This window comes from Myotis nattereri (genome assembly GCF_964212035.1).
Source record: "Myotis nattereri genome assembly, chromosome: 19".
In the NCBI taxonomy this organism is placed as follows: Eukaryota; Metazoa; Chordata; class Mammalia; order Chiroptera; family Vespertilionidae; genus Myotis; species Myotis nattereri.
In genome coordinates this window covers 19,767,407-19,789,844 of record NC_138095.1, presented here as the reverse complement: position 1 = coordinate 19,789,844, position 22,438 = coordinate 19,767,407, and the positions used below count along the sequence as shown (strand labels likewise).

At 46.2% G+C, this 22,438-nt stretch overlaps 1 protein-coding gene across 4 annotated transcripts in view; it reads right to left on the bottom strand.

Moving 5' to 3' along the window:
* NTM (neurotrimin) overlaps positions 1-22,438 on the bottom strand; it is an 857,156-nt gene that overhangs the window by 111,085 nt on the left and 723,633 nt on the right. For all 4 annotated transcript variants that reach the window (XM_081113622.1, XM_081113623.1, XM_081113620.1 and 1 more), the window contains exon 4: positions 3,356-3,481. In XM_081113622.1, coding sequence (XP_080969748.1) covers positions 3,356-3,481 — 126 coding nt within the window. The remainder of the gene's footprint in view (positions 1-3,355; positions 3,482-22,438) is intronic.

The following is a 22,438-nucleotide window of genomic DNA, read 5'->3' as shown; positions in this document are numbered from 1 at the left end:
CCATACCCAATCTCCCATGGTTCCTCCCCCAGCTGGCCAACTTCCCATGAGATGGCCCCGATTGGCCCAATTGCTGGCCAGCGAGGAACCCCACCCGTGCACGAATCTGTGCACCAGGCCTCTAGTGCTATCATAATAGGTGGAAAACTACTTCTCAGGCTCAGTGGCGATGCAAAGAGGTAGCTTGGAGGGCCTCACCCCCCTCTTCCTCTTGGATATGGACAGCTGACATTTTCTCCCTCTGACATGAAGTGCTAGACAGACAACCTTAGGGGCAATTCCCTGCCACCTCCATCCTTCTAATTTCTGTGCATGGAATTTAATGAGCCATTCCTGGTAAAACAGTGTTGACATTTCTGCCTCCCCTTTCCACATATAAGGTGGTCACCACTGGAAATGCATATTTATTTGAAGGCAGCTTAGCTTATTGCACATAGTGACATGTATTATGATGGGGGACACTTGGATTATTCAGAAATGTACAGACCAGACAGGTCAGTCTGGAGAGAGAAGATCCAATGAAGCCATCAGGGTCACCAAAGGCGCTTCTAATGGGGGTGTGTGTAAGAATGATCCTGGATGAGACATGATCCACACACAGAGGATGGGACAAAGCTGGCAGCCACTCTCTCCCTTCCCTTCGGAGCCCTCGCTAAGGTGCAGCGTACCTTGTTCTCCGAGGAACCTCAAGTCTACACTAACTTGTTTAAGATAAGCGTCCTTTGGAGCCATTTAGTGGGGAAAGATGAAGTTCTAGCTGCTAAGTGTCTGCAGCTTCAGTTCCGATTTGGCAGCAACCCAGTGGCAGCTCCGATCCCCAAACCATCCGTCACCGGGAGCGCGGCTGCCTGGTGAGTCCCTGGGGATTTGTTTCTGCTCCCCGTGTCTTATCAGTTTGAATCTGGGATAGCTCATCTGGACCAGGGATCTGGAAAGATTTCATCTCCTTTACACTGAGCCACAGGTAGTCTGATTATCCTGCTCCGCTCCCCTTGATCCAGCTTCTGTTTCCATAGCAGCTAAAAACCCCGGTAAAAAGGATGCCTGTGAGCCAGGCGCAGGGAACGTCCCCCGGGGAAATGAATCTACTTGATGGCCCCCCAACAGGAAGAGGAGTCTAAGGCACAGAGGTGCGGACTTCAGGGAGATGAACGGAAGAGGGCTCCACTGTCAGAAGGAAGACGCAAGTAATTGCGTGGAGAAGAGAAAGAGGGGGGAAGAAAAACATGTGGGGAAAACATGAAATTAAAGCGGAAACATGTGGGAGGCTGAGAGAGAAAGGAAAGCAAAGGACAAAAGGAAAAAGCATCCAAGGGTGAGACAAAAGGAGAAGAGGCTCAGAGGAGAAGGGAGAAAGGAGGACATGAGAAAAGGCCTCACACAGGAGATAGAGGGAGACCTGCGAGAGGGAGGCCACGGGGCCTCTGCCTGGCAGAGGGCGAAGCACGTCTACCTGGGATGATAAAGGCCCTGCAGAGTCACAGGCCCAGTGGCCCTGGCATCCAGGGGCCCTGGGGACTCAGCATTAGGCAGCGCTGACCGGTGGGCACCCCGGTCTTCGGAAGCCTGTCCATTGGAAGGGCCCCTGCTTCAGAGGTGCCAAGGCCCCCTTTCATCAATGATGATCTCACACACACCCGAGGCCTCCCCCCGGATCGTGGGCCTGTCCTCACTTAGTGTCATTTCACATCCATCAAGAGACTGACAGACACAGGAGGCTCTTTGATGCCTTTGCTCATGGGGTAGAGTCAGGAATGATGGCCTGGGGCAGCTCCTGGGAACTCAGGCCCAACACTGAAAATCTCGTGATTCCTCCGAAGACCTCTAGCAGGGCAAAGTGTCAATGTCTAGTAGTAAGAAAGGGGATTTGGTATTTGAGGCCCCCTCACAGCTCTGACAGGTATTTTAAAATGTCCCCAAGTACAGTGGATGCTGAGGAGCTGCCACCTTCGGAAAGAGAGGATGTCTGCCCCAGGGGTCGTGTGCTGCTGGTGGACAGCACTCTCTAAGTTGCAGCTCTATGGGGATTGTGTCCTGTGAAGAGATGCCTGGCCCAGGTCACAGCCTTTCTGCGGACAGACCACCTTCAGCAACAGACTGCTGTGCCAGCCCCCTCACCTCAAATAAAGAACCTGTCTGAAGGGTTACCCCAGCTTCAGAACCACCCCCTCCCCCATCCTGTCAGCTGAGATATTCCAAGTGACTGCAGTGCAACTCAACTTCTCCAACTACTCAATCCTCTTTCTTTTTTTTTCCTTCTACAGAGGTTGGTTCCAAGAGCATCTTGAATAAATGTCTTACATGCTTTTGGGGCACCTGGCCTGTAACATCGAGCAAACAACTACCACTACAGTTCCTTTTACATCCTTACTACTCAGCAATGCGCATACCTTCATGCATACATCCATATGTGTACGTTCACAATAACCAATGAAATGAAGGCTCTTTATTCATGTCTCTGCTCAAAGTCACCTTCTCAAAGGCCTTCCCTGACCAAAACTCTTTTCTTTTAGTCAGTATATACGGTTCTATTTTCTCATCCTTATCACCACCTGGTGTCTTGTATATTCCTTTTATGGTCATTTTCCTCATGAGAATGTGATCTTGTTTGGGTTTATTGCTATATCCCCCATGCTGAGACGTGTGCCTAGATTATTGCCAGCATTCAAGAGATATTGAAGAACAAATAAAATAATTTAATGTACCGTGAATAAAAGCCAGCTTAATGATAAATGGCATCTACTTAGATTCCAAATGTTTAATGTTCAAGCCATGAAAGCACAAAACACCACTTAGTCTGGTCTGGTCTATAAGCATCTAAGCATTAAGACAAAGTACATTTTGCAATTTGGTCATCTTGGATTAATCACAGTAAAACAACAACAAGGCTACAAAACAACTAACGGAATAGAGACCGGATATCTGGCAATGCCGAACAAGCCCCGATTTGGAAATTGTGCATTTAGGAATGTGGCCATTCGGAGCTCTCATTTATTTTGTGTTCATGTTTTCTTTCTCGTAAAACAACCAGCAGAACAATGCTATGAAAGCGAATTGTCCACCATCAAATATGGCCAATGACGTTCTCCCAGACATCTTACCCCCACTTCATCCACCACAGCTGGGACGCAGTTCCCAGGGATTGGAGAGGAGCTCAAATATGGCCGCTGAAACCTTAGAGGATAGGCCTGTCTTTTGGAGAACACCAAACCCTCGCAGAGCCTCGAGCATTGTTATCAGGCTACCAACAACGAAGGACCCTTTGGATGAAGTCACCAGCACCCTGACCTCCTTGCTGTGGCCAGTAATTCTCTCAGTTCCTTTCACCACACAATGCACCAAACTGCTCTCTTACCTTTGGGGGAGATGTGTCTCCAGGTAACCGTGGGCTCTGGTCTGCCCGTTGCTATGCAGGTGAGGCTGATATTGTTTCCTTCATTAATGGAGATATCTGAAGAAATCTCTACAATTTTGGGAGATACTGTGGAGACAAAAGCCAGTGGAAGGAAAATAAATATCCTTTTGAAACATCTCTTTGTTATCTCACAATAATAGCTGGCACAATAGCTCGGGGACTGAAGTATAAGGGTGATGGGAACAAATGGAGAGAAATTAGAGGAATTATCTTAAACATAAAAGGAACATCTTACCTTGAATTTATTGTCTATTTCCTCCTGTCTAAACTCAAAGTCAGGAAGTACTGATGGGAATGGATTTCAATGCAACACTACTGCCCTCGCCTCCACCCTCTTCCTGTCTGCACTCTCACTTAAGTCCCCTCTGACACGCATCCACAAGTCATTCTCCACAGTGCATTCAGAGTTGATGGAATACAATTCTGAGCATAGCACATCTCTGCCTAAACAACTCCAATTGTTCTTTATTCCCCAGCTGATCATATCCACCCACTTCGTCCTGGGATAGCAGGCCGTTCAGAATCAAGCATCAACCTGTTTCCATTGGTATTCCTGCTGATTCTATCACAACTTATCCCCTTGTCACCCCTAACACATCATGCCCTTTCTGATCATTAAGCATTTGGGGGTCTATCTTGTTCCTTATGTCCTTCCTAGAAAACTTCCAGTCATCTTTTAAAGTCCAAATCAAATGCCACTTTGTTGCAGCTTTTCTTTTCTTATTTAATATATATTTTTATTGATTTCAGAGAGGAAGGAAGAGGAAGAGAGAGATAGAAACATCAATGATGAGAGAAACATCGATTGGCTGCCTCCTGCACGCCCCACACTGGGGATCAAGCCCACAACCTAGGCATTTGCCCTGACTGGGAATTGAAGTGTGATTTCCTGGTTCATAGGTCGACGCTCAACCACTGAGCGACACCGGCTGGGCAATGTTGCACCTTTTCTGACCCTTGCACCTCTCTGCCCTCCTGGATGACTCTACATGCCAGCTGCTCCTCATCTGCCTACTCACAGCCTGATGGTGAATCAAAAAATGTCAATTAGCCAGACACACTTGGTCCCTTTCTCTCTCGGACCCCTAAAACAATTCCTCAAAGGAAGGGAGGGTTCGTTTTAATTGGTAAATTTGGGAACCCCACTCTGTTTGGTCTTTAGTTTTGGGGCCAAGCTCCCCGTAAGAAGCTATGTTCTGTTGTGGTCCTCCTAGTGCAGTGGTTGGCAAACTGCTGCTCGCGAGCCACGTGCGGCTCTTTGGCCCCTTGAGTGTGGCTCTTCCATAAAATACCGACTTCTGTGCATGGGCCACAAAGTTTCAATCGCACTGTATATGTGTGTCCACACATGGTATTTTGTGGGAGAGCCACACTCAAGGGGCCACAGAGCCGCATGTGGCTCGCCAGCTGCAGTTTGCCGACCACTGTCCTAGTGCATGTGTCACAGGCCAATGTCCTACAGGTGTGGGAGGGCCCACCGCACAGCCAGCAGTTGCCTGTGTCCATCCATCTCATCTGGGGTTCAGAATTAGGAGCTAATTGTTACTACACATCTCAGCTTAATTCTCCAGTAGCATCAAAACTAGTGAATGTGATTTTTGGTCCATGTATGACTCTTCATTTGTCTGCCAATTGGTTTATAAAGTAAGAATGTCATTTGGCGCCTAACCTACTATGCAAGTTATTGTCTTAGCATTTCTCATCCACTAGACCCGTGGTTGGCAAACTGCGGCTCGTGAGCCACATGCGGCTCTTTGGCCCCTTGTGTGTGGCTCTTCCTAAGCCTTAGGAGTACCCTAATTAAGTTAATAACAATGTACCTACTTATATAGTTTAAATTTAAAAAATCTGGTTCTCAAAAAAATTTCAATTGTTGTACTGTTGATATTTGGCTCTGTTGACTAAGGAGTTTACCGACCACTGCACTAGACCATGAGCTTTTTGATGGCCTGAGCCATGACTTATATTTATATCCGTAGTTAAAGCTCAACAGATATTTATAGGATGGGGATTATAATGGTTGTTCCAGCACCTTCCCAACCTGCTACATGTTTGTAACAACCTCAGAACCAGATCGTTAACACACACCATTTCAGTTCTACTGACAGTAGATCTGACTCATTAATTCTTCACAAATTAACCGGCCCCTCCATCCAGCTCTCTTTAGTTTATTCATGTTAGTTTCTTTCCTTGAATAAACACCTGTCAAAGCCACCACAGTGGGCAATTCCAGGGCACATCATCCACCAGCATACAACACCATCTGGCCTCCTGGAGATCCCAGGGAACCTGACCATCACCCCCATGCCCTGTTCCAAGACCAGAGTGCAACCCTCACATGGAGATGAGACGGTTGGGAATCTCAAGGCTCATCTTTCCTCTGTCTGAAGCATTAATCTAGCACTTTTTATTGCATTGGATTTCCTCCACACAAAAGGGGGTTATCAAGCAGACGTCTTCCTTTAGCCTTTGTTCCTCCTTCTTAAAATATTCCCCCACTCTTTTCCACACTGCACACACTGGACAACTCATTAATAAGAACAAATTCCACATTGTTTCCTTGTCCTCATGCCCTTATGCTGATTTTGATCTCTTAGACTCTCTTTTTCTCCAACTACCTATACCTATTGGAATTGTTCAAGGCCTGGTTGTGTTACCACACCTTCTATAAGGTCTTCTGCATGATCTCCAAAAGGGTGTGGCCTTTCCCTTACTACAGATTCCATAGCTTCTTCAAAGTATTTAAATTTACTTTCTTATGATACGTTTTCTCATCTTTCTTCTATATGCTATGAATTATCAGAAGATAAGATATTGAGCAAGAGCCTTTCTCATTTAAAAAAAAAAAATCCGCTGTTCTGAATAGGGTGTCTTCCATAAAGTAAGGTCCTTAATAATTTTTATTCCTTGTTTACTTCTCACCTGAGGATATGTTTTCCATTGATTTTGGAGAGAGGAAGGGGAGAGAAAAAGAGAGAGGGAGAAAGAGGGAAGAAGTGAGGGAGAGAGGGATGAGGGAGAGAAAGAGATGTCAATGTGACAGAGAAACAATGATTGGTTGCCTCCCATCAGTGCCCTGACCTGGGATCAAACCTGCAACCTAGGTATGTGCCCTGACCTGACGGGGAATTGAACCCATAACATTTTGGAGTATGGGACGATACTCCAACCAACTGAGCCACCGAGCTAGGGCACAATTCATCATTTTTATGTTTAAATTCACATCATCTTCAGATAGAAATGCAGTGTGTGTGTGTGTGTGTGTGTGTGTGTGTGTGTGTGTGATTGCGCACACATTTACCTGTACTCTCACAGGTATTTGGTGGGACAAAAGCAATGTAGAGTCAGTATGGTGAGGGTTGAGAGTGAACACTGGCTCTGCAATCCAGGGCTTCTAAGACATCATGTTGCAACTAATGGCCTTGTCACTTTGAAAGCTAGATCGAATCTTCCAAGACAGAATAATAATTGATGAGTTAAGGACAGAACACCAGATTTGCTGACTATCTGAAAGACCCACATTTCTAAACTCTCTTAGTTCTAACAGCATTTAAACTTGATGGGATTTATTCAGTGTTTTAACTGGAGTATTCAGTTCTCCAAGCACCACTCCACCGATCCATACATCCTCCTAACCCCTGCTCCTGCCCATCCTTGGCACCCACTGTCTTGCTCGCTTCTCAGAGGACAGGCTGCCCGCAGAGTGACGGTGGTGGCCTTGGAGACAGTGCTTCCACTGTGCAGGTGAGTAATTTATGGATCTGGAAAGCACTCTGAGATGCTCTGCAAGGGATTAAGTCACGCCAACGCCATGCGATAAAATAAAAAATGATGGACTTTGTGGACACGGGGTGATTTAGGGTTTGTAGTTGGAAGTGTGTTTAAAGTACATTTTAAGTGGAAATCAGGTCAAGTAATGAATTACTCTTGCTTTGGAAGGGCTTCCTGGAAGTTCATTTTCCTGGCTTCTTACATGATAGCTAATCTGCTAATCATACACTGGAGAACAATGGACAGTCCCCAAGTGGATCAGAAGGTGGTTTGGGCCAGAGCTGTCAGCAAAGTCAGTATATTAAATGAGACAATCACATCCCATCCTTGGAAGAATGATCTAGAATTGTCTCCCTCCCCACTAGCACCTGGAAAGCATCCAACTCATGAACTAGAAGTTGGTGAAATGCTTGCTGTCCTTTTAATCCTGCCTGGGAGTGTAACCTGAAGGTGGAAAATTTCCCCTGGGCAAGTTTCAGAGGCCACCCAATGATGGCAATGGGCTGAGGTGGTTGACCAGAGGTACACTCCCCACTCTCAGAACTAAAGCAGCAAAGTGCCTGAGATGCCAGGGGATTGGCAGTATCGCTTTCTAGGTGGCAACTTCTAACACGTTGTCAGTATTTAAAATTACATGGAGTTAATAGGATGTACTGTGGTTTTAGCTAATCCATATTCATAAAGAAGTTGTGACTAACTGAGAATGGTTTTCGTATACCTCTTTTAATCATGCAGGCTCTTAGAAACATACTAGGATTGCTTTGTTTGTTTTTGTTAATTTACTCATTTGCCCCTTCCTTCCTTCCTTCCTTCCTCCCTCTTCCCTCCCTCCCTCCCTCCCTCCCTTTCTTCATCAGTATCCATAGCATTGTTCATAGCACGGAGGACATAACCCTGAAAAGGACACAATCCTTATCCCCAAGGGGTTCCCAGTCTAGCAACGTAAAAACAGGTACAGAGCAAACCCCTTTAATGCATGCCAACATAGAGAGATGAATAAACGTGTCCAGGCAATACAGAGAGACACCTAAGCCAGCCCGGAGACAGATGTCAGGGAAGGCTTCTGGGGTCTGCGACACCTCAGCTAAGCCCTAGAAGATAAGCACAAGTTATTCTGGGAAGAAGAGGAGGCGAGACATGCTAGGCAAAGAAGATACCACCAAAAATCACCGGCATAATCATTAATGTAACAATACCCTCTACTGTAAGCTGGGCCAGAAGTCATTCAGGAAACATTTAGTGAACACCTACTATAGACACAACTGTGTGTGAAGTATATGAATGGTATGCAGAAATACACAATTTTTTGGCCTTCGTGAACTTACAATCGGTTTGAGGAAACTGCATATAAATATCCCAGAAACTTGATTAACAAATGGCATGCGATTGAATGTTAAAGGAAGGGTGCAAACATTAAGTTCTGTGCGTGGAGGGAGGGTCATAGTGAGTAGGAGCATCGAGTGGTTTCTCAGATAGAGGGTCTAGCTTGGGCCTCAAGTAGAGGGTCTAGTTTGGACCTCAGATGGAGAGTCTAGATTGAACATCTGCAAATGAGAGATAGTTGCATAGGCTGAAAACGTGGAGCTGTTTCAAGCAAGGCAGAATGACCTGGGCACAGAAGGTTAGGCAGAAGTCCATGTCATGTCTGAAAATATGGAGTCTGTACTACAGGAGGCAATAAAGACTACTGGTTGGGACCCTGGCTCTTTTTTGTTCAAACTGGGTAACCTTAGCCAAGCTACTTGACCTTTGTGTGTCTTTCTTCTTCATCCCTCACATGGAGCTGATAATTGCCAAGTCCCTCAGAGAGTTTATTTGAGAATTTAAGGGGTAAGTTTATAAAATATACTTAGAGAAGCTTCTAGAAATATCAAGTGCTCAATAAGTGAGTTTTATATTGTGTGTGCTTGGCAAAGACACGTATGTAGCTTGAACACAAATGGAGGATCAATGCATTGTATCCGACTCAAGGAGAAATGGAATACAGGATCAATGACTAAACTAGAGCCAGATTATGGAACAGCCTAAATGCCTAGGTTCTGGATTTTAACGCTATCCTACAGGTAATTGCAAGCTTCAAAAAAATTTAATGGAATTCTATATATTTTAAATTTACTTTAAGCAAAATAACCAGGTAGCAAGGTATCACAGTGAAAACAGAAGGAATTGGACTCAGAGAAAATCAATCCATATGAGATATTCAAGGCCTGGGTTAAGCAGTGTCACTATAAGGATGGAGGGAAAGGATGGATTTGAAAGCATTGCCTTGGGAGATGAGCCAGAGCTGGCTGTACCCTGGATGGGGGAATGGGAATACAGAGTCCAATCTAAACACCGCTGTGTTCAAGAGCAGCTGATGGCTGAGCTAGCAGGTCCCTGGGTGGTATAGGGAGAACAGTTCTTGGGGAGAACATCAGTTTGACTACTTTCTGTTTTAGACACCCTGTAGCGAGTGACAAGGGGCAGCATGATTGGAATTAAGCAATCAAAGGTCTGGGGTGAGGTCTGAGATCTGCTAAGAGTTCATGGCTTCCTAAAAAAGGCAATCAACTTGTTTCTCCAGACGTGCATGCCATAAATCTAGAAAACACATACATGTTGACACAGGGAGACCGGGAAGTGGGCAGGTGATGTTTGGGAGGAAAAGCAGAGCCTGATGAGCCCACTGGATACAGTTCCACATCATTACATTATGTTAAAGTTCAGCCTGCCTGGTATTGAATTTTAATTCAAATGTGCAAACAGTTAAATAAGATAATTATTAAAACAGTATTATAGGGAACTCCCCAGTCTTGGTTTAGCTTCTACTGCCCAGGTGTTACGTTTTAATAACTATGTCATTAATAAATAGCAATTTGCTGTTTTTAGTACCGGTAGATATCCTATTAAATCCAAATTAAGATGCTTTATTAAGCACTGCACAGTCCTGTGGGGCTGAGCTGCCTGGACCGGGTTACTCTGCACAGCAAATCTATGCATCCCAGATGGCTTCCTTTGCTGCCCGTGGCATTTCTCCCCCTGCCTCCTCCCTCCTCCACGGAGTGAAGATCTGAGATGCCCATGGCAACTCATACAGTTTCCACAGGAAAGGCGGCATCGCTTCTATGGCTTGGGACCTTTGTCTTTATAGAATCACAAGGACCAATCTGGAATGCCCTCAACTAGCCTGCTTTGCAGACCCCACACAGATACTCGGGCCTTTGTCAATAGCCTGGTGCCTGAGAGTTCTATCTGGATCAGAAAACTGTTACAGACACAACTGAGCTGATGCTGGTTCGTGGACTAATCTGTCTTTTCACACTGTCACTGTGGACCAAGGCAAACTCTAGGGCAAAGCTGAATTCAGGCTATGAAAACTACGTTTGATCTAGAAAATTCCTTCTCTCACCCAAAGTAAAGAAAGAAGTGAGGCCATCATGGAGGATGGCTTCAATGACCCTTAATGAACCAGGTCCTGCCTCCCTCTCCACACACATCCCATGTCATTCTCTTTTAGTCATTCCACTGGCCTCCTTTCCTCCTGAAACACCAAACCATCCCTTGACTCGGGTCTTCTCTGCTTGCCTTTCTTCCTGCCTTTCGCCTGGCTGGTTCTGTCTCATGCTTTAAATCTTTGCTCCTGTAGGCAGGCAGCCTTGATCACCTTTTCAAAAGTAGAACTCTCCATACTAGATTGTTGCATAACTGTCAGTTCTTTCAAATAAAATGTGTCTTGTTCATTGATGTATTCCGTACATACCATAATATCTGGCATAGGTTATGTTCAACAGATATCTTTTGAATGAATGAGGGTGTTTTCACGAGACTGAATGGAAATGCAAATAAATTGACATGAATAAACTTGCTCAAGATCTTTCAATAGCCTCCAAAGACTCGCAGCATCTATAATAATACTGGCAGTTACTGCTTGTTAAATACCTGCTGTATAACTGGTGTTTAGCATATATTACCTTTATTTATTTTACCCCTGCATTCACCCCACAAGTAGATATTATTTCTAAAGCGATATTACTCCTAATTGTCCTGGTTTACTTGGAACTAAACGGTTTCCAAGAATATGGGACTTTTAGCGCTGAAACCAGAAAAGTCTCAGGCAAATGAGCAAGTGTTGGTCACCCTAATTATTTCCCTTCCCACATTTACAAAGAGGGTACTTATATTTAGAGTGGTCAAGAAACGTGTTCAAAAACATTTAATTAAAAATTGTAGAGTTACAGAGTGTTGTGTTTTAATGAGGGATTATGTGGGTTAGACAATAAATACACACAGAATCATGGATGCATACATAAAAAGATAAACAAAAATCATATACATGTACACACATACACACACACACACACACACACACACACACTGACACACCATAAATCTCTGTTGTGCATTGGACAGTTGACAAGGCACTTGACTCTACAGATTGGTTAAATCTCACAGTTATCCACTGAGGCAGTTCCATTATTATTTCTATTTACAGATAAAGAAACTAAGGCTTTCTCGGATTTTAGTGGTTTGCTCCAGGTTACCCAGATGCTAAGTGGCAAAGGTGGGACCTGAATTTTGATTATGTATGCTCCCAAATCTACTCTCTTCACATAAAATTAAGCCCCATAGAATGTGGATTCTCCTCGCAGTGCTCTTGGGGTCTTGCCAATTCATCCAGCCACATGCAGATCTGCTTCTCCCCCACCATCCTCTCACAAGGCTTTATATGTTAAACGTGAAGTACTATTCAAATGTGACTTGTCAGTGTTACTAAACATGCATACCCCTGGACATTAGGGGAAATACGGACATTAGGTGCAGCGAAGGCGCTTTGGTTTAGAGATTACGAGGAGCACGCCTCCTCCCACCTCCCGGGCAGATGCCAACCTCTTCTTCAGAGGCGCTGGTGGCTGCCCCATGTGAGGGCACAGGGTGCAGCCCCGAGGGGGCCCCTTCTCCAGGCCAGCAATGTGCTTGCTGCTTCCCCTTCCCAGGAGGCACAGGTCAGATTCCATTCAGAATCTCAAATTAGATGCTGAACACGCGGAGGGCTCCTTGGCGACACAGCCCCGGGCAGACTGTTATTCCCTTTACCAGGACCCTCCTGTCATTGCTTACATCTCTTTCTTCCTCTGCCTCCACATTAAAAGCATTCATGTTTGCTGGAGAGCCAGGAAGCCCGGGGAGGAAAGCAGGCGCTTTATTCGGGATTAGTCATAAACCACTGGTTCCACGGTTTGGAATGTGCTCCTCGCAGGAGGAGCTGAAATGTGGAAGGAAGTGCTGATGGGCTCTGCTCCCGACCCAGCGCAGTCATTCCTGATGGAGACACAGGAGGCCAAAGACAGCACCACGCACGCCTCACTCCAGGCTTTCCTGCTTTGGGGCAGATTAGTACCCGTTGAATTTCACAGCAACCAGCCTGCAACCCCAGTGCTCCATCATACTTGACAACGCCCAAGAAATTGCTAAGACCTATCTCTTCATCAAGGATTGAATGTGGAAACAGAGGGGAATTATTGCTAATTGTGACATGGATCTGACATCAGATAGGCCTAGTTGTTTGGCAGCTTCTAGAATAAGAGCATGGGTTTTGGGTTGAATGCTCATGGGGGGTGGACATGAAATCAATCATGGGCATTCAACCCAAAGCACGTGAAATTCAGCTCAGGCAGGATGGGAAGGAAGGACTGCTGGACACCATCAATGCCCAGCACTTTGCTGGGGGCTTAGCATTTGCTGCTTCCTCTTAAATCCTCACAAAAACTCAGGCATTATTCCCACTGTTCAGCAAAGACAAACTCAGGGAGGTTAAGCAACAAGCCTCATCATACAGGAAGTCAGACCATTGCAATATCTCTAGTAAGGTGTATCTAAAAAAATTAGCTACTTCCCGTATATTTTCCATTTAATCCAGAACACTAGGCTTTAAATAGCTAATAATGTGCTCAGAGACACTATGCTAGAAAATGGCAGAACTCAAGTCCAAGCTTTTCTTTTCTCTTTTGTTATTTTATTTTACCTTTTATTGAATTTATTGGGGTGACGTTGGTTAATATAATTATATAGGTTTCAGGGATACAATTCTATAATACATCATCTGCATGTTGTATGGTGTGTTCGCCACCCCAAAGTCAAGTCTCCCTCCATCACCATTGATCCCCCCTTTACCTTCTCCTACCTCCCAACCCCCTTTCCCTCTGTTAATCACCACAGTATTGTCTGCCTATGAGTTTTTTAATGCGTTTTTTTCTTAATCCCTTCACCTTTTTCACCCAGCCCCCCTCCGCTTTGACAGTGTCAGTTTGTTCTGTTTTTTATGAATCTGTTTTGTTTGTTAGTTTATTTTGTTCATTAGATTCCACAAATAAGTGAAATCTGATGGTATTTGTCAGTTTCTGCCTGACTTATGTCACTCAGCATAATACTCTCCAGGTCAAACCCAACCTTTTCCTATCGGGTTTGGGATCAAATGACATGTGTATGTATAATTAAAAGCACTCAGCGAGCTGCTAATCACTCTATACATAAATGCTATTGTGATTGAGGTAATGCAGACTTCCATCAATTAGTGGTAAACAGCATAATTATCTGCTGTAAAAAGCAACCTGGAATTGCTGGCTGGATTTCTTTATAGCATCTTTTGATGTGTACAATTTCTTCACCTGCATGTCACAGGTAGGGGCTCAAAAGAAATTTTGATCCCTCCTGTTTCTAATTTCTCCTCACTGGGAATTGTTTATTCCTCTGGTTCCCACCAGCCTGAGCTTTGCTTGATTCTTTGAGGCGTGGCCTCTTTAAGCAGTTTCCTTTGCGCCCTAGGCATCTGGTGTCTCACTAGGTCTCTCTTCCCAAAGCAAAAATGCAGCTGATGTCCATGACACCTGAGTGACCAGGTAGGAAAAGCTCTACACCTGCATCTGTGACTTCTGTCACATCCCATGTCCCCTCAGCTGTTTCTCTCCCCCAGAAAGATTTTTTGCACAAATTCCAAAAGGTCTTCAGAGAAAGGAGACACAGACCCCATCTGGCTAAGGGCACAGTGTCCGGCTCCCCTGGCAGCCCTGGCCTTAGCCAGGGACCCTTTTCATACAGTTCAGTTTTAGGGTCTGCAGTTCCCGCGGTACCACCTCATTTTCTTTCTTGTTCTTGTTCTTGTTGTTGTTGTTGTTGTTGTTGTTGTTGTTCTTCTTCTTCTTCTTCTTCTTCTTCTTCTTCTTCTTCTTCTTCTTCTTTTATTGCTTTGTTTTGTTAATAGAGGATTTTTAAAATTGATTTTTAGGGAGAGTGGGAGAGAGGGAAAGAGAAATACTGATGTGAGAGAAACACATCGATTGGTTGCCTCCTGCAGGAGCCCTGACCAGGGCTAGGGCCTGCAACCGAGGTACCTGCCCTTGACCAGAATTGAACCCTGGACCCTTTGGTCCGCAGGCTGACACTCTATCCACTGGGCCAAACCAACTAGGACCCACCTCCTTTTCAACAGGGCTCCTTTTTCTCCGAATTCAGAAAGTGGTTAGCTAACTCTTCCCCATAGATAAATGCTCTTGCGTCTGCTCAGCAAGCCACCTTGTGGAGAGAGGAATGGCTTTCCTACAACAGTGAATGCCCTCACCACCCCCAGGTAAAGCCCACGCTTCCCCATCTTGCGACAGCACAAGTAAACCAGCATGTGCATGTATGTACATGCCATCATAGCCTCTCAGGCTCCTGGCAACGCTGCTCTGTGCTCACAGTCTCCTTAAGACTGCCAGATGGGCGGGCACCACCATGCCCGTCTCTCAGGCTGCCCATCCAGGTTGGATGGAGGCAGCAGGGCAGGGACAGGGCACCTGCCTCCCGGTGCTCCTGCGACCTGCTCTGCAAAAGCCTGCATCTCCAGGCTGTCATCTGCTGGCTGCCCACAGTGCCAGGCTCGCTTACATTTTCCCCTGCCTCCATGGCGTCATCAGCACTTTAATTCCTAATTGCCTGAAAGCACTGATAGTTATGCACTCAACACAAGCTGTAAAACCATAGGTGGCAGGGAACTGTGCTGAGCGCAGGAGGAGGGCTGTGGTGAAGTCCCCCATACCCACCCCCGGCTGGGGAATGGTACTGATCCTCCCACAGTCTCTCCTTTCTCTCCAGGTACCTGCTGGGCTGAGTTCAGCGGAAGGCAGGTGGCCCCGGAGGGAATTCCCGCCTCTCTCCATCAGAGACCCATGTGGCTTCAGCTGGAAACTTGAAAACCAGAGTTACGCCCACACTCCCTGTACCGTTGTCTCTGGGAATAACTCAAGCAAGTGGGAGAAACATCTCATTATCTGGCCTTGAATCCTGCAGCCCCGGACGTGGTCCCACCACTGTCCAGAGTAACTTGTCAGTTGGTTTTCAAGTGAGTTTTTGTTCCAAGGCCTTATTACCACTAAATCCCTCCTAAAGGTTAAGGTCTGCAGCAGATCAAGGCGCAGGCCCTTCCTTTTCAGCTCAAGGGCGGGAGGCAGGCGGGCGGTTTCCAGCTACAAGTTCTCAGCCACAGCAGAGCTCTGCTAATCCCCTGCGAAATGTCACAGTGCGGAGCGGAGAGAGTGCAGTGGGGAGAGAGAGAAGTTTCAACATGACTTCTTGTTAATACAAAGCTTGTCAAACGCATCACCTAGAAGCACCGAATGTCTTTATTACATTCCTTTATCTCCCCCTGAGATTGGAGGGATGGAACCACTCGCTTCTCGGTGGAGATGCCATCATCCGGAAACTAATTAAAGGACCTGGGCCTCTCGTACTCTGGAGGAACAAAACGCATCGGCAACAGAAGTAAAATATTATATATATATTTACATGTGAACTTCATATCCAAAAGGGCAAGTTGGGGATTTGACAAGAACTCTCTATCCCTCATCAGCTCCGAGGGCGGAAGTGGCCCATCAGGATGTGGGTGGATCCTGAAAGGAGGCTGGCTGCTCCCAGCATCATTGGGGAGGGCCTCCTCTCCTGGTACCGAGGAGTGGAGAGTCTCTGATCATTTACTGTGGGAAATGCAATCACATGGTCCTCATGCCAGCCTCTGTCCCTCTTTGAACAACATCCATGTATCTGTGCATGTTAGAAAGCCTGGTCACTCTCTCCCAAGTATGTCCAGTCACAGATAGCCACACAGACACAGATATTGTGCTTCCTGCCAGACAAAAGTTCAGAACCTAAGTCCCTTGACATCTTCCACCTGGAGTGAACCTCCTCCCTACGAATTAGGCAGAAAGCTCTATTCCACCAGGCTGCGCAGTCTCCCAAATTCTCTACACAGGACACTCTTCCATTCCTGGATTCCAACTGGCGATGCTTTACTCACAGGTGTTGTCAGAATAGAATTTAAAAATCCATACTTTGTCATTCAAGGTCCTCTATCATCGGGAACTAACCCTGTAGCCACCCAGACTATGACTGTCCCAGCATGACAGGCTCTGTTACTCATGTCTTTGTTTATGATGCTTCTGCCTCTCACCATACTGGCTTCTCAATGACACTCATATGAAACTGCTCAACATTTTGATCTTAGAGGGACACCCCTGTCCCCACTGGGCTGGTTACAACCACCACCTCCTCAGCTGGAACTGTACTTCCTCCCTTGTACTCTGCTGATATCTCAGCACAGGTTCCACCTCCATTAGGGCTGTCCTTTTCTCTGCTCTACTTGGTGAGGGTCTTAAGGTCTGCCAGCATGCTCTCTCCTTTGTGTCTCCCACAGTACCCAGCCTGTGCCTTCCATGGGGCAGACTCTCAATGCACATTGGCTGAAGGACAATTGTGAATGAGTGAATTAATTTACAACTCAAATGTTTTCTGGTTCCCACCATGCAGGGAATAAAGTTTCAAGTCCTCGTTTTGACGTATCCAGGTGCCCCTTCTCTCTCACTTACCTTTCTCCTCTTCTCCCTAATTATTCTTGACCAACAAGTATGCATTCCTCCCTCCATCTGCTTGCATTAGTAGGCACTGAAGGCCATCTACAAAGCTCCCGACTATCACTGCAGCCAAGAGCTCAGGCTCCAGAGCCATCTAGAAAGATCCCAGATATATTGAGGTCAAGAGATCACACTCAAGAGCCAATCAGATTCAGTCTCCAACCCTGGCCTACTCTCTATTCATCATGTGTTTTGGAAACAGTTAGCTTCTCCGTGTCCTCGGCCTCGGGGTGCATATAATAATAACACCTAATAGGGTGGTTATGATGAGTGACTAAGATAATTCATATAAATTACTTAGCACATGCTAAATGGACAAAAATAGAAACAAGCAAACAAACATGCATGTTCACCACTCCAACCAGAATGGTTTTGCCCAATCTCTCTGTGAACAAATCCAAGGTGCTACCTCTTACTATCTCTAACGGCCAATTTCTGTCCTTGTGACATTAACCTGTCAGCAGCATTTGACCCAGATCTCTACTTCCTTCTTTGACTTGGCAAGGTCACACTCTCCTTGCTTCCCTCCTACCTTATTGGCCACACCTTCTCAATCTCAAACTCTAAGTGTTGGCCTGTCCTACTGCTGGATCACTGGTCTCTCCTCAAACTACAATGCTCTCTCATGTCAGCCATGGCTTTATCTACCATCAGATGCTCATGGTTTCCAAGTCCATGGCCAGCCCTCATCTCTCTTCTTCATTCTCATATATCATATTCTGGTTCAACACACTGTTTAGCTGTGTGGACATAGACCTGATTTTCTCTCTTTGTAAAAAAATATGATCTAATGAGTACTCTTCCTATAGGGCTACTCTGGGGATTCAATGAATCCATATGCATGATATTGAGCATATATTGTGCGCTCAATAAAGGACAGTGATTTAGCCTACTTGTCATCTTTATTTAATGGTTCAATAGACAGACTCACTTACTATGTCCCAAACATAGTAATTCCTTACTATGAATACCCTACCTCCCATCCTAATTACCCCATCCTAGTTCATGATGTTATTATCTACCCACTGCTAGAAACAACAGCACACAAATCATCTGTGGTTTCTCTTTTCCCCCATTTCCTAAGTCCTGTTCCCTTTATCTCAAAAACAAAATTCTCGCCTGGCCAGGCTGGCTCAGTGGTTGAGCATTGACCTATGAACCAGTAGGCTATGATTCAATTCCCGGTCAGGGCACATGCCTGGGTTGCAGGCTTGATCCCCAATGTAGGGAGTTCAAAGGGCAGCCAATCAATGATTCTCTCTCATTATTGGTGGTTCTATCTCTCTCTCCCTCTTCTTTCCTCTCTGAAACCAATAAAAATATATTTGAAAGAAGAAAAAAAATGTTCACACTGACTTTATATCATTTTCTTCCCTCTTCCTACCCATGTCTGGCATCTCTCTTCTGGTTTTCCTGCTTCTACTATTTACACAGTGTATTATTCTCTGTGTCATAGCGGGAATGATTAAAAACAATATAAATCAGATACTATCATTCTCTGCCTGAAAACCTCCATTGGCACCTGCTTGCACTTAGAAAGGAATTTGAAGTGTGCACCTGTGTCTCTGAGAGCTGGCACAGCTGGCCCCAGAGGAGCACTGGCTTTATCGTGGACTACTTTGCCCAGAATTCACTCAGTCCCAGTCCCAAGGCCCACATTCTGTGCCTGCAAGGTGCCAAGCTGGTTCCTCCCTCAGGCCTTTGCAGCCTCTGTCCCCTCTCCTGCAATGCTCTTTCCTGGGTATTCAGATGGTGAGTTATCAGTTATGTCTCATTTCCATGGTCACACTTTGCATCCTTCCTGACTGTGCTATCTAAACCAGCTCCCTGCCCCGCCCTATCGATCTGCTTTAGCATTTTGTATGGCACCTACCCATCCCTCCAGTTCTCCTGGATGTGTTTGCTGTCTGTCGTCTGTCTATCCTCATTGGACTGTAAACGGCAGGAGGACAGAACAAGATCCATGTCTCCCCACCCTTCCCTGCCACCTGCAACAGTGCCCAGCACATAGTGAGGACACAATAAACAGATTTGGAATGTATAATCTCTCTGGTCAGAATCAATTTCTCCTTTCTTTGTCCTTTTGTAGCCCTTTGTTCAATCTACTCGCATACAGCATGTCACATTCTGTTCTAGTAACTGTTGGTACGTACACCTAGCACCTTCACTAGATGATTAGACTCATAAAGGAAAGATCTCTAATACATTTAACTCTTTCCTGGCTTCACCTTCACACCCGCAGCATGGAGCAGTGTTCCTTGCACATAGTAGGGGTACAACAAATGACTGTTCATGTGTACGCTTGAACTGAATTGTGCACTTTATTTTTCCGGTGGCTCTACATCATTAAGTGACACATTTCTGGTAAAACGTTTCACAGCCTAACGATTGACACTGGAATGATTAAACTGTTACTGCCATGCACACCTCAAAGCCACACAGGTGTTCTGTATGTTTGTGCACACACACACACACACACACACACACACACCTAGTGTGAATCAGAGGGCAGGGCAGCCGTATTTCCTATTACAGAACCTGCTGCTTGCCATGAAGCCAGAGAGAGTGTCAACATGCTTTGAAGTCCAAGTTCAGTTTCTTCCTTGAAGGCACTAGGTCTTCAAAGGAAACAAGGGCCTAGGAGCTGCTCTTCTTTTACTGAGATGGCTGTGTTGAGTAACCCAGAAAAGCTAAACAGAAAACCTGTCACTGGGCAATACATTAAAAACAGGTCTGTGCCAGTGAAGGTAAATCAGTAACCTCAGTTCTCCTCCCTACAGCCGGGCATCTCCAGGGAACATAGGACTGGTGTCTGCAAGCTAAAATATTGGTTAAAACGCTGTCCTTTAAATACACGTGGGCTATTTCTTTTCTGGCTGGCTGTACATTTTGGTGATCTGCCTAGACGCTTAAAAAAGACACACAGAAAAATAAATTTCAGTTCCATGAAGTACACACTATGGACGTTCATATGTGCTCTTATCTTGGGCCTCTCTTCCGTTGTATCGCCCCCCACACCCTGAACCTTCCCAATGTCATCCAACATCAGCACCAGAAAATGCACAGGATTATCATGCATGGAGACTAATCGAATTCCCTGCAATGGCTCTGCATCCTCAGCTGGGCTTCTTTGCTTTTTATTAAGCTCTGGTGCTCACACCCCACATCTCCTCTAACTCCAGACAAAAACTCATATAGGCTTATTCCCAGAATCAAACTGGTAGGCAAGGGAGTCAGCTCCCATCCACACTGTCAATCAGAGAACCAGGGTCAGCAGAGACCACCAGGAGTGCAATGCTCTGGGTCTAGACGAGATTAGCACGAGTTAATGCACCACCTTCCTCTGAAACCAGGCCCAGGCCCTGCTGAGATGGATCGATATTTAATAATTGTGAGATGCAGTCATGCTCATGGAAGGGGTCTCCTCTCCCCCCTCCTGGGGATCTGTTCGCAACAGCATTGCATACACAGCGCCTCCTAATGGCTGGTGCTAGCTCCTCTGGCGATTCCAATTTTATCAGCGGAACCATCTACTTCTAAAATGGGTAGCAAATAGAATAAGTTAAACCCCAGAAGACATCTGCCCAGACCAAGTGGTTAGGGAGCCTCATGAGTTCATACAGGCAGGCCATGGAATTCTCCTTGCTGGAGATGTGGGCTGGGCGGGGTGCTCTGGAGACTGGAAACAAGTTCATTTCTGAACGTCCTCATCAGTGAGGAATTTGAAAGCAGGCCTCCAGATCTCAGCGCATGGCATGGAGAGAAAAGACAGGCTCTGCCCTCCCAGCTGCATTCTCCCTCAGGGTGGCCTGCGCCAGGCATGTTCTGTTCTACTTCGGCTTTCTCACTTATGATAGGACAGCCTTGGGCTAACTAAAGGTTCTCAACCTTGGCACTTTAATATATAATTGATTTCAGAGAGGAAGGGAGAGGGAGAGAGAGATAGAAACATCAATGATGAGAGATAATCATTGATCTGCTGCCTCCTGCTGGCCCCCCACTGGGGATTGAGCCCGCAAAGTGGCATGGGACCTGACCAGGAATCAATCCATGGCCTCCTGGTTCATAGGTCAACGCCCAACCACTGAGCCATGCCGGTCGGGCGTCAATCTTGGCACTTTTGTCATTTGGGCCTGGAGGTGTCCTTGCCCTGGGGGCTGCCCTGTGCATTGTAGGATGTCCAGTAACATCCCTGATCTTTACTGACTAGATGCCAACAGCCTCACACTGCCCCCATCCCAAAAACCTGGACAACAAGAATGTCTCCAGACGAACGTCCCCTGGTAAGTGATCAGCACACCCCTCGCCACCCCACAGAACCCCTGGGCTCACACATTCTTGGGATGCCTCCTAACCCTCTCTGACTCTGTCTCTTTCCCCCTCTTTGAAAATCGCCCCATGGAAAAGTTACTCAGAGGCACACGCTGCAATTTTTCGGTAATTTCTCCCGTGTCACTCTCTTAGTTGCACCATCAGGGATCACTTTCAAAGCAGAGACAGGCTGCCTGGCCGGTGTGGCTCAGTGGTTAAGCTTCCATCCACCTGTGAACCAGGAGGTCACAGTTCGATTCCTGGTCAGGGCACATGTCCTGGTTGCGGACTAGATCCCCAGTTCAGGAGGCAGCTGATCTATGGTTCTGTCTCATCATTGATATTTCTATATCTCTCTCCCTCTCCCTTCCTCTCTGAAACCAATAAAAATATATTTTAAAAAATAGAAGAGGTTTACTAAGCAAGTGAGCAGTGAAAACTCTTTAGGGAAATTAAATGCTCAAAGCAGAGACATACTCTGTGGGCCAGGCACCTCACTTCTCAGCCTCCACATGTACATCGGTGCTATCCGCACTTTGGCATCCTCAGCACAAGGAGGCAGGTGTGTGTCCACAAGCACCTTCTAGCTCTTACAACTGCTCCCCAGGGCAGGGAGGGTGCCCAGAGGCGCCCCACTTTCTGCACCATCCCTGCCTCTGCTGGGTGCCATCTCTGCCCCCTTCTGCTGGTCCCCAGCAGTGCAGGATGGTCGCTACTGAATGGCTCATTACCCAGGCCACATCCTCCAGTGAGGAACTCAGGCTGAGCAATGCAGTGGCTCCTTCAATTGGCCAGGAATGAATGCATTAATCTGGGGCTATTAGAGCCTTTGATCGCGCTGCCTAAAATAGACTGCCTTTCCAAGCAAACTGAGCAGGCATTTCACCCCAAAGGGATGTGTGGGAGCGGAGCGCTATATTGGGACTAACGGAACAGAACAGCCAAAGGAAAGATGAAGTGGAGTGGGGGTGCCAGCAGCCAGCTATGGTGTTGCTGAGCATTGTGGTTTTTCAGGATACAC